Genomic DNA, 13,026 nt, shown 5'->3' with positions numbered 1-13,026 from the left:
GCACCAGCCCTGACCACCTCTAGACCTCAGAGCTGAGGGAAACCTAAGAAGTGAGTGACATTGAATTTTTATAGGTAACACAATGGCTATAACAAAGAGGATCTTGGATCTTTGCATTTGTTCTTGGTTTGAAGCACTTTCTGGAGCAACTAAAAGGCACCTGGTTTGCATTTCATCAAGTCAAAGAGAAGGAAGGGAGGGAGGGAGAGAGGGAGGGAGGAAAAGAAAGATGGTGGAGCAAACAGATTGGACAGAGGATGGGCACATGAAAATTATTTTTTTTTAACAAAGCAGTATTTTTTACTGCCTAGGCAAATGACTTTCGTGAAAATACTTCTATGAAAAGTAATATACTGTTTTGATTTTACTCAGCACTATCATTAGGCTTGGATGCAAACAGAAGTTTACAATAAAATAAAAACATGTATAATCAAAGACTGTATATAATTTTGTGATAAGGTGATTTGTAATTCAAGCAGTGTACTGCTCGAGACTCGTATTTTGATTCCCCGTTCCAGATGCTGCAGATGCTCTCTGAGGAAGCAAAGAACACATGGATGAAGAGAAACATAATTAAATATCACTGAGCTAAATAATTAAGACTATTACAAACAATATAAATAACAAATTTATACTGTATTACAATACAAATAAACAGCATTTTTAGTGTAAAAACTGCATTTGCACAAAGAAGCTATTTAGTAACAAATACAACGAAACTACATCAGAAACATGTGAAAATGATCTGAGTCACACATTTGCAGGGGCACAGTTCCCACGAAACTTGACCAAGAAGAAGCCATCTGAAGGCCATGTGCCGGTCTGAAACCACCAAAGGCCTTCTAACCAAATCTCCTGGTTCAGAAAAGCTGCTCAAAAGGTTGCCCCATCAAGGTTCATCATCATTTGGTTTTTCAAGAGGAACTGATCTGAAGAGGATTGAAACATCAGACTAAGGTAACAATGCTGAACAAGAAGGAACTTTTCCGTTGGCACAAAAGATTCACATGAATACTTTTCAAAATGTTGTATTTGACAGGATGGGTCTGTTACACACTTATAATACTGGCAGAAATAACACTTCAATACTGAGCTGGACAGAGATGAGTTGATACACATTAGCGAAAGCACCAATCTTTCCCTTCTTTCTCTCCCTGAATTCATACCAATTTAACATTTTATACTGAAATCTTCGGTGGACCTTATTGTTCACATATATTTGGGCTCTTTGATGTTTGCCATCCTGGAAAGCAGCATACAGGCTCCACTCTTAAAGACTTGGTTGTAAAAAAACATAAAGGCTAAGTGCTCGCCTTTGAAGACATTTTTTCTCATCCTTTCCCAAAGGTCTTACAGGATGCCGGCTCTGCAGACTTACATATCCTCAAATCACGCAGCAATGCTGTAGTTATCAACCAGGATTTGGGCCATAAAAAGGTCAAAATTTGACTTTCTCCCCTGCTAAAAGCCAACCTGGCTAAAGCTTCTTTACTTTTTATTACAGTCGTTAGTTTGGATTTCTTTTTGTAGTTAGAGAGGCCTGTGCTAACTGGGCCCTTACACACCAGATAAGGTGTAAGTGTGCACCCGTGAGGTGAGGTTTAGGGACCTGTGAAGTGAATGAGTACTGCCTGTTACCCCATTCAGTGCTTAGACTTCAAAGAAAAAGAAAGAAGTGGGATTGCCTATCCATAGCTCCAATAGGAGATCTCTAAGCAAGCTGGGGTGGTAGAGCAGATCTAGCAAGAGATGAATGATAAAACAAACTAATAAAAGGTAGCTAGAAGTTTCAGATTTTCCCTCTCATCAGAGAAAAGAACCCTGCTCCAACTACTCATGCAAAACACACTGCACCCCAGTACAGTCTATAGTCACTTTTATTTAATTTTCCTAATTTTGATTTACATAAAATACTTTTCTATAATTAGAAAACTGATATTGCAACATAGGGAAGCATGATTATTTTTTATTTTTTTAATCAAAATCATGTTTCCACACATTTGACTTCTGGATTAAATAGATTATCTCCAGGAAAAAAAATCCATAAAAGCCTATTGGAATGTTAATGTAATTTCAAATTATTTTAGGTTGACATTTTTCCCTGTAGTTTTTTATTCAGTAAATACTGGAAACAAACCTACAGGCCGTAAGTGAAAAGAAATTAAATTAGATGTGTACTTTTCCAGCCATTTAGTAAAAACCCCACTTTTTGCCAGGATATTAAAAAAAAAAAAATGGTTCCTATAGCCACAGAAGCTTCAATTTTTCGTGGATCTTCTTCTCTAAGCTGTTTTCTCCTCTTCCTCCGATTTTTTTTTTAAGTATTGTTGAGAAAGAACATACATTTCTCTTGTTGTATAATTAGGTATTATTTGGGGTCCAGTAGAAAATTGGCCTTATGTTCATAAAAAGCAAAAATAGATTTTATTTCTTCATTCCTTCCCTTTTGGTCAAATACTCCACTTTAAAAACTTTTTTTTTTTTTTTTAATATGAGGAGTGGGAAAGGGGGGAGGTATTATGCAGAAAAGCCAAACTATGAAAACTTTATTCCATACCTCTGAACTTGAACTTAATGATCTTTGAAAACTTTGTTTCAGCTGATTATAGGAGAAAGAAATCCAGTGAGAGAAGCACAGGCTCCGCTCAGCAATGAACCAGAAAAGCTTTCCATGATCAGGGAGATGGAGCTGCCACCATCAGAACCATGGTGCTTGGGCTGAGGATGTGTTAGAGACGTACATGGCAGGAGGGGTAGGAAATGAGCCAAAGTCAAGGTTTTCCCAGTCTGTCAGTTCTGTGATGGCCTCAAACTCAAGGTGCTGTTGCTGCGAAGAGAAAAACTATTGGCGACTCCTCATGAACTTCATAGTACTGGGGGATGAGACTGTCAGGTAACGGAGTTAGAAAGATGAAAAATAACCATCTCTAAAAATTGGACTCTGTCAGAATAAAAACTCCCTTTGTGTGAGGCTTGCAACAGGCCCATTCAGCCACTCGAGGGTGGAGGGTCTCAGCACCTCCCCCTCCTCTAGGGAGCCTGTGTTCAAAGTTAATACAAGGTAAGGGTTATCAAAACAGCCAGACAGGAGTATATTGCATATTTCTTTATAAAGATGACAGAAACTTTTTGAATTTCATAAACCTGTATTACTTGTTTTTCTGTCTGGACCCAAGGGGTGTAGGATCAACTTTAGACATCTTTCATAAGCTTGGAATCTAATTTTATGAATTTATTCTAAGACATAAATCAGGTAAGGCAGAAGTAGATGGATGGATTCTTTAAAAGAAATCGGGCCCCTTGGGTACTTTTAGTAGATTGAGTATTGAGAGATTTACAGGGATAAAATTCTTTACAAGATTAAGGAAGAAGGAAACGAAACCAAATCTTTCATTTCCAGATATTCACTTTCATTAATTCTTTCACCAAAAGCACATCACTGAAAGAAAACCAGAAATGGTTTTGCAGTTAATATTAAAGTGGTTCAAGAGCCAGGGAACCCCTTGAGATGGAAGCAAAACAACAAAGTATTCAAGTTCTCTTCACAAGACAACCTTGTCCTGGGCAACACTTAGGGCACTTCTGGCTTCAAAAAGAATATTGCTAAAGGAATCTTTTGGAAAAAAAAAATTACTACGTTTTGGCAAACAACAACAAAAATCTCTCCTGTAAAATCCCTGCTTCCCTTTTGAATCTCCAAAGGTTACAACATTTCATTCAAGACGCTTGGCAGTCACGGCTCCGTGGGCTTTGGTTCTGGATTATGTAAACCCTCAAGTCAGAATGAAGGCGGCTGATGGGAAGCGGCGGCTGCCGGAGGCCGCTCACTGAGGAAGTATTGTGAAGAGCGTGGGGCGCCTGCAGGCCCGTGGTGGGAAAGTTGTAAATACTAAAGGTAAGAAGTAAATCCTAACAAAGGAGGATCGGAGAGTTGGATGGCGTCCAAGCTCTCTTCTACCATAATATCCAGGGCCCTCACGGTTTCTATCTCTGGAAAAGCGTTTCCGCACCGCGTGGCTGATATCTCTTACAGTTTGACAAAAACAAAATACTAACACAGAAGACTTCTGCAAGAACTCCCTCCCATGTGCTGTGAGGATGGTCGTGGTGCTTGGCTTTCGTGTTATGGCGCCTGCGGGCTGCTTTCCCTGGTCAGGACTCTCTAGCCTCAAGCCAGTGAAGGTGTGCCCATCCCAAGTCCCCGGACAGATCCCCACACCCGGTTTGTCTCTCCCTTTCCTGATTGTCATGCCTGAAACGCTCTCATTAACCTACATGAGGCTCAATGCCAGAGACTACATGACTAGAGATCGCTTTTTTAAGAGAAGCTTGCTCATTCAGGAAAAAATAAGGATTTGATTTACACTGCAGACCCGAGGGAAGCGGACCTACTCCTTCGGTCTGAATGCTCGGAAATACTGTCATTAGACCTGTGGTCCCTTTGCGGCGTGCTGGCTTTTGCGCTGCCTCAGTGTATCTTCCGCCACCTCAGTGTGGGCGGCGCCGGGCGGCTCAGGCAAGTCTTCCTTAGGCTCAGCTTCGCCCTCCTCCTGGGCCTCCCTCAGGGGCCCCTGGTCCTGGGCGTCATTCCTCTCCTCCTCCGCGAGGGCGACCGAGCCGTCCTCCTCCTCGTCCTCCTCTACTTCGTCCTCATCAGCAAGGTCTTCTTTTTCTTCTTCATCATCTACAAGGCTGTCCTTGTTTTCTTCTTCATTCGAATCATCTTTTTCCTCCTCTGCGTCCTGCGGCTGTTCGGCTTTGTGAGCCTCCTCTGACTTCCGGGTCTGCTCTGTGGAGGGAACAGAAGGGAACATCCTCTCAATAAACTGATCACTCAGCAGGCCATCGAGGGTGTTTAGTCGTGAAATGAAGCCGGGGTTGGGGGTATGGGGGGGTACGTGACAGTTTTCTCCAATCTGAAGCTGTGCTAGTCCACAGCATGGACCTCAGCTGATGGTGTCCTACCTCCATCCGGGGCTTCCCTGATCCTGTCTGGAGATTTCCCTGGCCCTGCTGACTTTGGTAAAGAACAGAGGGCAAAGGTTCCTTCATGCTTTGTATTTGGTACCTTACAGAACACTCTGTGACCCACCCACTAGTCAGGTGATTGGTTGAGAAATGTGACTTAAGTCAAGCCAATCACAGGACTTCCCAGGAGCTTTCAGCCAGAGTCAAGGGGATAAGCCTTCTGTCTTCCCAAAGGATTTGTTCAGCTGATAATATGCGAGTTAGGGTTGTTGACAGCCCCTGAATCAGCCACCTAGAAGCGGAAACCCAACATCCCTTGGGGTGTGCTTGAAGCCAGAAATCCCTGGATCTTGCAATTATGTGTTAATAAATTTTCCTTTTTTTCCTAAGTTACTTTAAACTGTATTTCTGTGATTTTTAAGAATTCTAAACGCAATATATTTTCTAATTATCTATGAAAGCCTCCAAGCCTTCACAACTTCAAGAACTCAAAAGAAACAGAAGTTTATTTAAACTCCCACATAAAATGCAACAATTATAAAGTCTCATAAAAGTCTTCACGCAGAGTCTCAAAACTAGGAATAAAAGCATGCCAACCCAAGGCTCTTGAGTCCCACAAATGGTGTGGGGTAGTGCAAGGATTTGGGAAAACTGTTCTTATAGGACTTAGGAGAGTTAATGGTACACAGTTGAGACTCAATAAATATGAATTCCCCTCCTTCATTCCAGTTTGAATGAAGGAAAAGGTATCAACTAACTGATGAAGGGCATACACTTAAAGGGAAAAAACAATTGCCAAAATGAAGTATTCCCTAATTTAAGAAAAAAAAAAAAAAGAACCTTTGTTCAAATCTGATGTAGAGAATACATTTCAAAGAATTTGGTAGTGGTGATGGTTTGGATACCTACTGAATTACAGGGGAAGAATCTAGTATCTCTTTGAGCACAAAAGGGTACACCACAGAATTCCAAAAATACTCTATTCACATGAGTTTGTCATACTTACCAGTGTGTTCAGATAAATGCTTTGGAAATGGTAGATAGAAACATTCTGATATTACCACCAGGACCTGGAGGGAAAAATGTGGTTTTACAGTGACTAGATATTTATTACCTCAAATGTAAAGAACCTCAAATGTAGGCCTTGGTTCTTGAACCAGACATTCAGAGACAATTAATTAGCAGTTGGTCAAAAGTCCTCAAAAAAGACATGGATACAATTAAGAATCTTCTATTTTTTAAATGAAACAATGTAGGAAAATATTATGAATATATAACAGGAGTCAGGGATCACAAAGTCAAATGTCTATAGAGAGCCCATTAAAAATAGGTATATCAAACAGGTATAAGAAAATAGATACTCTCAGCCAAGCCTAAAATGGTCTTTTAAAAAAACACTCCTCTGGCCAAACAAAATTAGTCTGCATATGGCTGCCTCTCACCCATGGGTAACCACTGACTGAATAAAAGATGATGTCAGGGGCTAGAATTCTTAAGAGTACCATAAGAAATTTCTACAGAAATAAATTGTGAGAAAAGTCATTGATGATATGAACTAAACTCTATTTTAGACAGTGATTGCCTTGGCTTCGTCTTCAACCTTACTGCAGCATGACTCACTTTCTACTTGCTATATGCATCCCTCTCCCTTTGTAAACTACAAGCTCCTTGGAGGCAGGTTCCGCCCAATCTCTGTTCCGCGCCCGGACTGGCATGGGCCACGGTGATGAGGCTACAGATTGTGTCAAAAAGGGCACAGTTCTCTGACTGGGAATAAGCTGCAGTCATTCTTCACACCTTCCCCTACAGCACCCCACAACACAAACATCCACCCAGAGAGAAGCTGCCTGTTTAGAAGGGCAATCCACTTCTTGGACCTAGCTAACTCCTGGACTGTGCCTTTACTTTGAATAATTGCAGGGCTTTAAAATAATACTACTACTTCATACATTAGTGTTTTAAAAGGTGCTTTAAAATGTTAAAGAACCTAAAGAAGTCATAGTACTTTTGATTCAACTTCATAAACATCAGATGAGTACCCTACTTTGTGTTCAGAGTTATTATCATCTGTATATTCATTTTTTACTCAAAATTTGGTTCATTAGGTTCCAGGTATCATGTCAACTTCTGCAGGGAGAAGTTAAAAAAAAAAAAGGAAAAAATGGTGATTTAATTATAAAGCAATATAGAACATGAATTCCATAAGAAAAAATGAATAAAGCACTTTGACAGATATTCACGAGATACAGATACGACAACCAGTTCTAGGTTTGGGAAGGATCAAGAATGGCCACTTGAAGGAGGCAGCTTTTAAGGCCATGGACATGGTCCAGAGTGGGTGGGTAGCACCAGCTGCCAGCTCTTCTAAGCTACACCAAATTGACCATCAGGGGACCACTCACCAAGCAGGGGTCCAAGCAAGTGACAACTCCTGCGAGATCTGGCTCCTTCCCCAGGGAGGAGCACTATGGGGCCGAGCCATAAGGCAAATGCTCCAGAGCAGTGGCCAGGCCTGGGGGTGGGGGTGGGTGGGAGGGACACTCTTCCCTACCAGGAGGGTCTGGAGGGGCAAGCACCCTAGGAGTCCAGGAGTCTGGCGTCCAGGAGTCTGGCGCACACAAAAGGGATTGACTGCCTTTCCCTGAGGGTGCACTGAAGAGAAGGGGCAGTGATCTTTCAGCCTGTGGGCTGGAGATCAGGGAGCTGCCATTTGTTACTTTTTTTTTCATCCCCTAAAGTGGTGTGAACAGCCTTCAGGGAACAAAAGTCCCATGGAGCAAAGGGTAGGAGCTTCCACTGAGCCCTGCCAGGAGAGGTGCAATTGGGTGCACCAGGCCCCACCCCCAGAAGTTTGGCAGGATCCTCAGCAAATACCAAGTTTACAGATGGCTCAGAACTGAAAAAAACAAAAACAAAACAAACAAACAAAACTGCACTAGAGTAAGATTTAGAGGTTGAGAACTTTGTTTACAGGTGAAAAATAACATTTAGTAACATATTTTAGTTGTAACGAGGTTCAACCAAGAAAACAAACAAAAATCCAAACTAGCAGGCTTGTTTTGACTTCTCATCTTTTTAAAATTAGGAAAAAGTAGGAAACAGAATAGTTAGGCTTATGGGGAACAGTAATTTGATCAGGAAATCACTCCTCTATGGAAAATACCATGCTCCTGCTGGCCACTCTGTAAGTTAAACTCTAGAAAGATTCATAGAGAGAAGAACTTCCAGGGACACCAGGACCAAGCTCCATACGACTGCACACCTGGGCTCTGCTTTCAGCCCTCAGTTAATGGCAAAGGTGCCACAGAGCACAGAAGGCACAGCTGCAGACCTTCCTGAAGGCTAAAATTCTAGCTGTTGTGCACTTTTTAAAATATATATTACAGTTGTAGAAAAGGAATCAGAGATAAATGTTTGGTATTTTATGGAAATGGATTACCAGAAAATGTATGACTCTTACTGCTTTGAAATCATTATCCTTTTGTTAAAGAAAGCTCTCCTCCCAACTTCCTTTAAGGAATAGTATTCTATATCCTTTAATCACTTGAATAGTCTAGAATCAACTTTCTTCTTTCTTCAGGCCAAATCTTAACAACCTTTCTGAACTATTTAAATCAAAGTTTCTGAATGAACTTAGGACATAGGCCTGACCTGATTTCTTGAACTTAAAGTTAACCTCAAAGATAAAATTCAAAAACTCTTGATGCTGAGAAGACTTTCCAGTGGTCTTTCAATAGGTTAACACACAGCCTACATTCTCTACAACTCCAACTGAGAACAACCCAGGATTTCATGGTATTCCCCCTTCAAAAGCCTCATATTCATGGGCTCTAAAATACACTGCTAGAAAAATCTAGCACCAGACAGTAGATGAGAGAAGCATATTTATATCCAGTCAGATTTACATCCAAAGTCAAATCCTTTTAGGCCAGACCATCAGGGTCACATTGGTTAGAAATAAGATTAATGTGACCTAATGAATGACATATCTTGAGTTCCATTCCCACCTGTGGAGTTAACACCAGCAGTCAGATCTCAGATATAAGCCATAGCATGAAGTAAGCATATTTGCAGCAAAATAAAATCAAGCCTCCTTGGCTTCTTGAAGTACAGCTTTGTCATAACAAGTTATATATCAATATATAGCTATACACACACACACACACACACACACACACACAGGCTATTGCTAACATTTTAAGCTTATTTTTAAAGAAGAACTTACTAAAAAGCTGAAATGCATTATACAATGTAAGGATAGACTTGAAGATAATCTAACTTCAATGTCTGTCCTTTTATATAAATTTTTAGTAATCATCAATTATTCCTATCATACAGTATTTAGGGGTTTGTGATTAATATATAGCACAATGGTTTTTAAGAACTCCTTAATTAGAGTTTAAAACTTGATCATATTGATCCAGTATGGATAAAAGAAAGATTAAAAATTATGTAAAAGAGTAAAACATTGCCAAAACTCTTACAGTTGCTTATATAGTTAAATAAACAAATTTATGATTTTAATTCTTACCCAAAACATCTATGGAGAAAATGCAAATACCTGCTAGGTACTAATTTTCATACTTAAAGAAGACGTGGTAATGTGCTTTGCATCTTATTTTTTTCTCATAATAAGGACTGTGTTTTTTATGTATCTTATCTCACAAAATCCACCTTAGGATAACCAAACTGTATGTATAAGCAGCAGGTCAGGATTAAAGGTTCAGTTGCGGGATATGAGCAAGAAAAAATCACCTTGTTCTCTCAAGGAACAAATTCACAGATTTGGCCTCATCACCACAGTGTTCCAATCAAGGAAGCAATGTGTGAAATCACAGCTGACTTGGTTGCCTTGGAAACTGACTAGGCAGCACACATTCTCACAATATTTTAGGTTAGTATTAGGAGATAATAATTTAATGAACTTTCCATTTTTCTCAAATTACCACTGAAATTAGTATCAAAAAAGTAAATTTAGATCATACACAAAATGATACTTGTTTATGCACCTTTTCTTTCTTGACTGCTTTCTAGTTTTGCATAAAACCCATGTGGAAGAGAAAAAATGGCATTATCTCTTACCAGACCCAAGAAAAGGCCAAAAATCAAGGTAGCCATGACGAAAAAGACGTAAGAACACCAAGCAGGAATTCCAAGGGTCACTGTGAAATAGTTGTGAAGATGCTGTAATCAGAAGGAATAAATATTTATTACCAAACACGTTTGAATCTCCCTCCTTTGCTAGAGCTGAAGTCTGCTAACTGTTTCTACATGTATGAGTTCCCACAAAGTTCACCCCATCTGCATTTATGTAATTCTTCAAGGAAAAGTCAAATTTTACAACATTAAAAATTGGAGGGTACTAATGAAGGTCATATCTATTAAGAGTTATATTTCTTTGTTTATGATCTGGTAGAACTCTGGCAGAATTATTTTTCTAGACCCTTCTTTCATCATGACAGATTCTTTTTGGTCATTCTCCCCTAATAATTCCATATACCTCAATTTTTACTCATCATGTGGCATCCACAAAAAAATCAAATTTCTTTTTAAAGATTTTATTTATTTTTTAAATAAATTTAAAAAAAGATTTTAAAGATCTTCTTGTCAATTTTTTTAAAAGATTTCATTTATTTATTTGACAGAGAGAGACACACACAGTGAGAAAAGGAACACAAGCAGAGGGAGTGGGAGAGGGAGAAACAGGCCTCCTGTCGAGCAGGGAGCCGGATGCAGGGCTCCATTCCAGATCATGACCTGAGCCGAAGGCAGTCTCTTAAACGGACTGAGCCACCCAGGCACCCCACCCTTTGTTAATTTTTAAGTGGAACTAAATTACTACTTACAGAACATCAGTCATTTAAAATGTCTCCACACTGGGGTGCCTGGATGACTCAGTAGGTTAAGCGTCTGACTCTTGATTTTGGCTTAGGTCACAATCTCAGGACTGTGAGATGGAGCCCTGTGCCAGGCTCTGTGATGGGCATGCAGCCTGCTTATGATTCTCTCTCCTTCTCCCTCTGCCCCCCTCCACTCCCACTCCTTCTCTCTTTAAATAAATAAATAATAATAAAACAAAACAAAATCTCCATATTTCCTTTTCCTAATCAGATGATTTCTCTACCCTACCCAATAACTACCCTCAATAACTTGCCTAAATCACCATAAAGCTGAAAATATACTAAACAGAAGAAAGTCTTTCTAGTTAATTCATCAGGAATGAATGAGATTCCATCAGTCTTTGAGTACAGCCCACATCCCTTCATGCTTACTATTCCCATCAAATACTTTAAAAATGAGTGAAGAGATACCATCTTTGCTGAAAATTGTTTACATGCTAACTCATGCAGGTATGAACCTACCAGTCTGGAGTGAAGACCCACTTGAATTATGGACCTGCAGCAACCATGCTTCACCATGATGGCTTAGTGATCATCTGTGTTAGGCACTTACAGCTCCAAAACCAGTCATTCACTATAATCCAAGCATTTATTGGGCCCATGATGAAATGGCTCCAAGCTAAATGCCACCAGCAAGCAAAGATAACAGAATGACTTACCTAAAACTGATGAGGTGGATGAAAATGACTCCTAGTTTCTATTTTAATTTAATATTTCTCAAAACCCAAATTACTCAAGTATCTCCCATTGGTTTCTCAGTTTATAAATGTTAATTCAATTAAACAATGTATTTTATTCTGGCTTAATTCCAAATGATAAGCCAACAAACAAAAAAGTTTGTTAATGGTCTAGAATAATCTGAGCTCTCTTCTTTCCAATTTCTTATTCAGTAAAAGACATAGATCTAAAGACTCAGCAAATACTTTATATATTTATATATGCCAAGTGTTCAATAAATATTTATTGAATTAAAAAAAGATACTAGCACATCCTTTAATTATTCATAGGAAATGCAAACAACTCATGATTCGTAAAACTATCATCCATTCATCCATCTCCTGTTGATGGCATTGGTCATCATTTTATCTTTAGCTGGGGCAATTATTTATTAAGAGTAATCTAACATTCTGCAGCCCAGTAGAAAAGAGGTATTTGCGATATCAAAAGCCTGCTTCATTCAGATTCTGTTCAGTGTAAGTTCTAAAATGTAGCATACATGTATCCACCTTTAGAAAATTCTATGTATACATAATTTATGCTTTTCTTGAGGACTCTGTGCCACCATCAGGATTAAACTCTGAAATGTGCCAAAGAATTAGAAGATAGAGAAAACCAGTCTGGCTTTGTGCTGACCCACAGAGGTGTATATTCTGGAGCTTGTTTTATAAATAATATCCATCCATATGGCTGGAATGAATAACGTCCTGTTCTAAGTCCTGCATAGTGTCTCACACTCTTTCTGCAAAATAAATGATTAAATTAACCCTTAAGAAATTTTCTAAGTTATTTTCTGGAATTCAGTAAGTTATATGACTTTGAATCACTGCATTCTGGGTCACACACTTCTGAGTGGATTCAAAATATCCTCTTACTGTATTGAGTTCCACTTCAATTTTCTCACATCAATGTACTCTTTAAAGATCTATGTGAGCCTCTTAGAGAAACCCTGCCATCTTGTGGTCTTTTAGTTGGTTAATACCAAAGCCTCATTAACCAAGTTGTGTTTTCACAACTGCAGACATAAATCTTTATCTGTTTACTTTGTCAGAGTCACAGTAGTTTTAGAACACCTTTGAGAGTGTTGGGGTTTGCGGCATTAGGTACGTGAAGTCTTGTTGTATATACATTTTTGAGTAATAACTGATTCAAACTGATCTCACTCAGTTTTAGATTCCCGTGTTTTAACTGCCAGGCAAAGTGACAGTTTTCAATTGTGGAAAATACTGATCCTTGTTCAAAATTATATGTGCTCATTATAGGGAAGTATCTTACTCTGTTTCCTTAAAATGCTCAAAAATATCACCTAATGGGCCTGACAACATACACAGTACCATTGTAATAGATAACGGAGTTAGAGGTAGTTTTTGGCTACATATAGATTTGAGTGAGAGACTAAATGAAAACACCATTACAGTAGAATAAATGAAAAGAACGTTCT

General features: G+C 39.2%; 1 protein-coding gene across 1 annotated transcript in view; it reads right to left on the bottom strand.

The window, feature by feature from the left end:
* Positions 1–617: 617 nt before the first annotated feature.
* Positions 618–13,026, bottom strand: part of TMX4 (thioredoxin related transmembrane protein 4) — a 42,643-nt gene continuing 30,234 nt past the window's right edge. Inside the window, exons 6-8 of the mRNA XM_059406557.1 lie at positions 10,051–10,152; positions 5,975–6,038; positions 618–4,789 (exon numbers count right to left, since the gene is read on the bottom strand). Of these exons, the coding sequence (XP_059262540.1) occupies positions 4,425–4,789; positions 5,975–6,038; positions 10,051–10,152 (531 nt within the window). The 3' untranslated portion in view covers positions 618–4,424. The remainder of the gene's footprint in view (positions 4,790–5,974; positions 6,039–10,050; positions 10,153–13,026) is intronic.

Source organism: Mustela nigripes, chromosome 7 (genome assembly GCF_022355385.1).
Source record: "Mustela nigripes isolate SB6536 chromosome 7, MUSNIG.SB6536, whole genome shotgun sequence".
NCBI lineage: Eukaryota > Metazoa > Chordata > Mammalia > Carnivora > Mustelidae > Mustela > Mustela nigripes.
The sequence above is the reverse complement of the archived record's forward strand: the minus strand, read 5'-3'. Positions and strand labels throughout refer to the sequence as shown.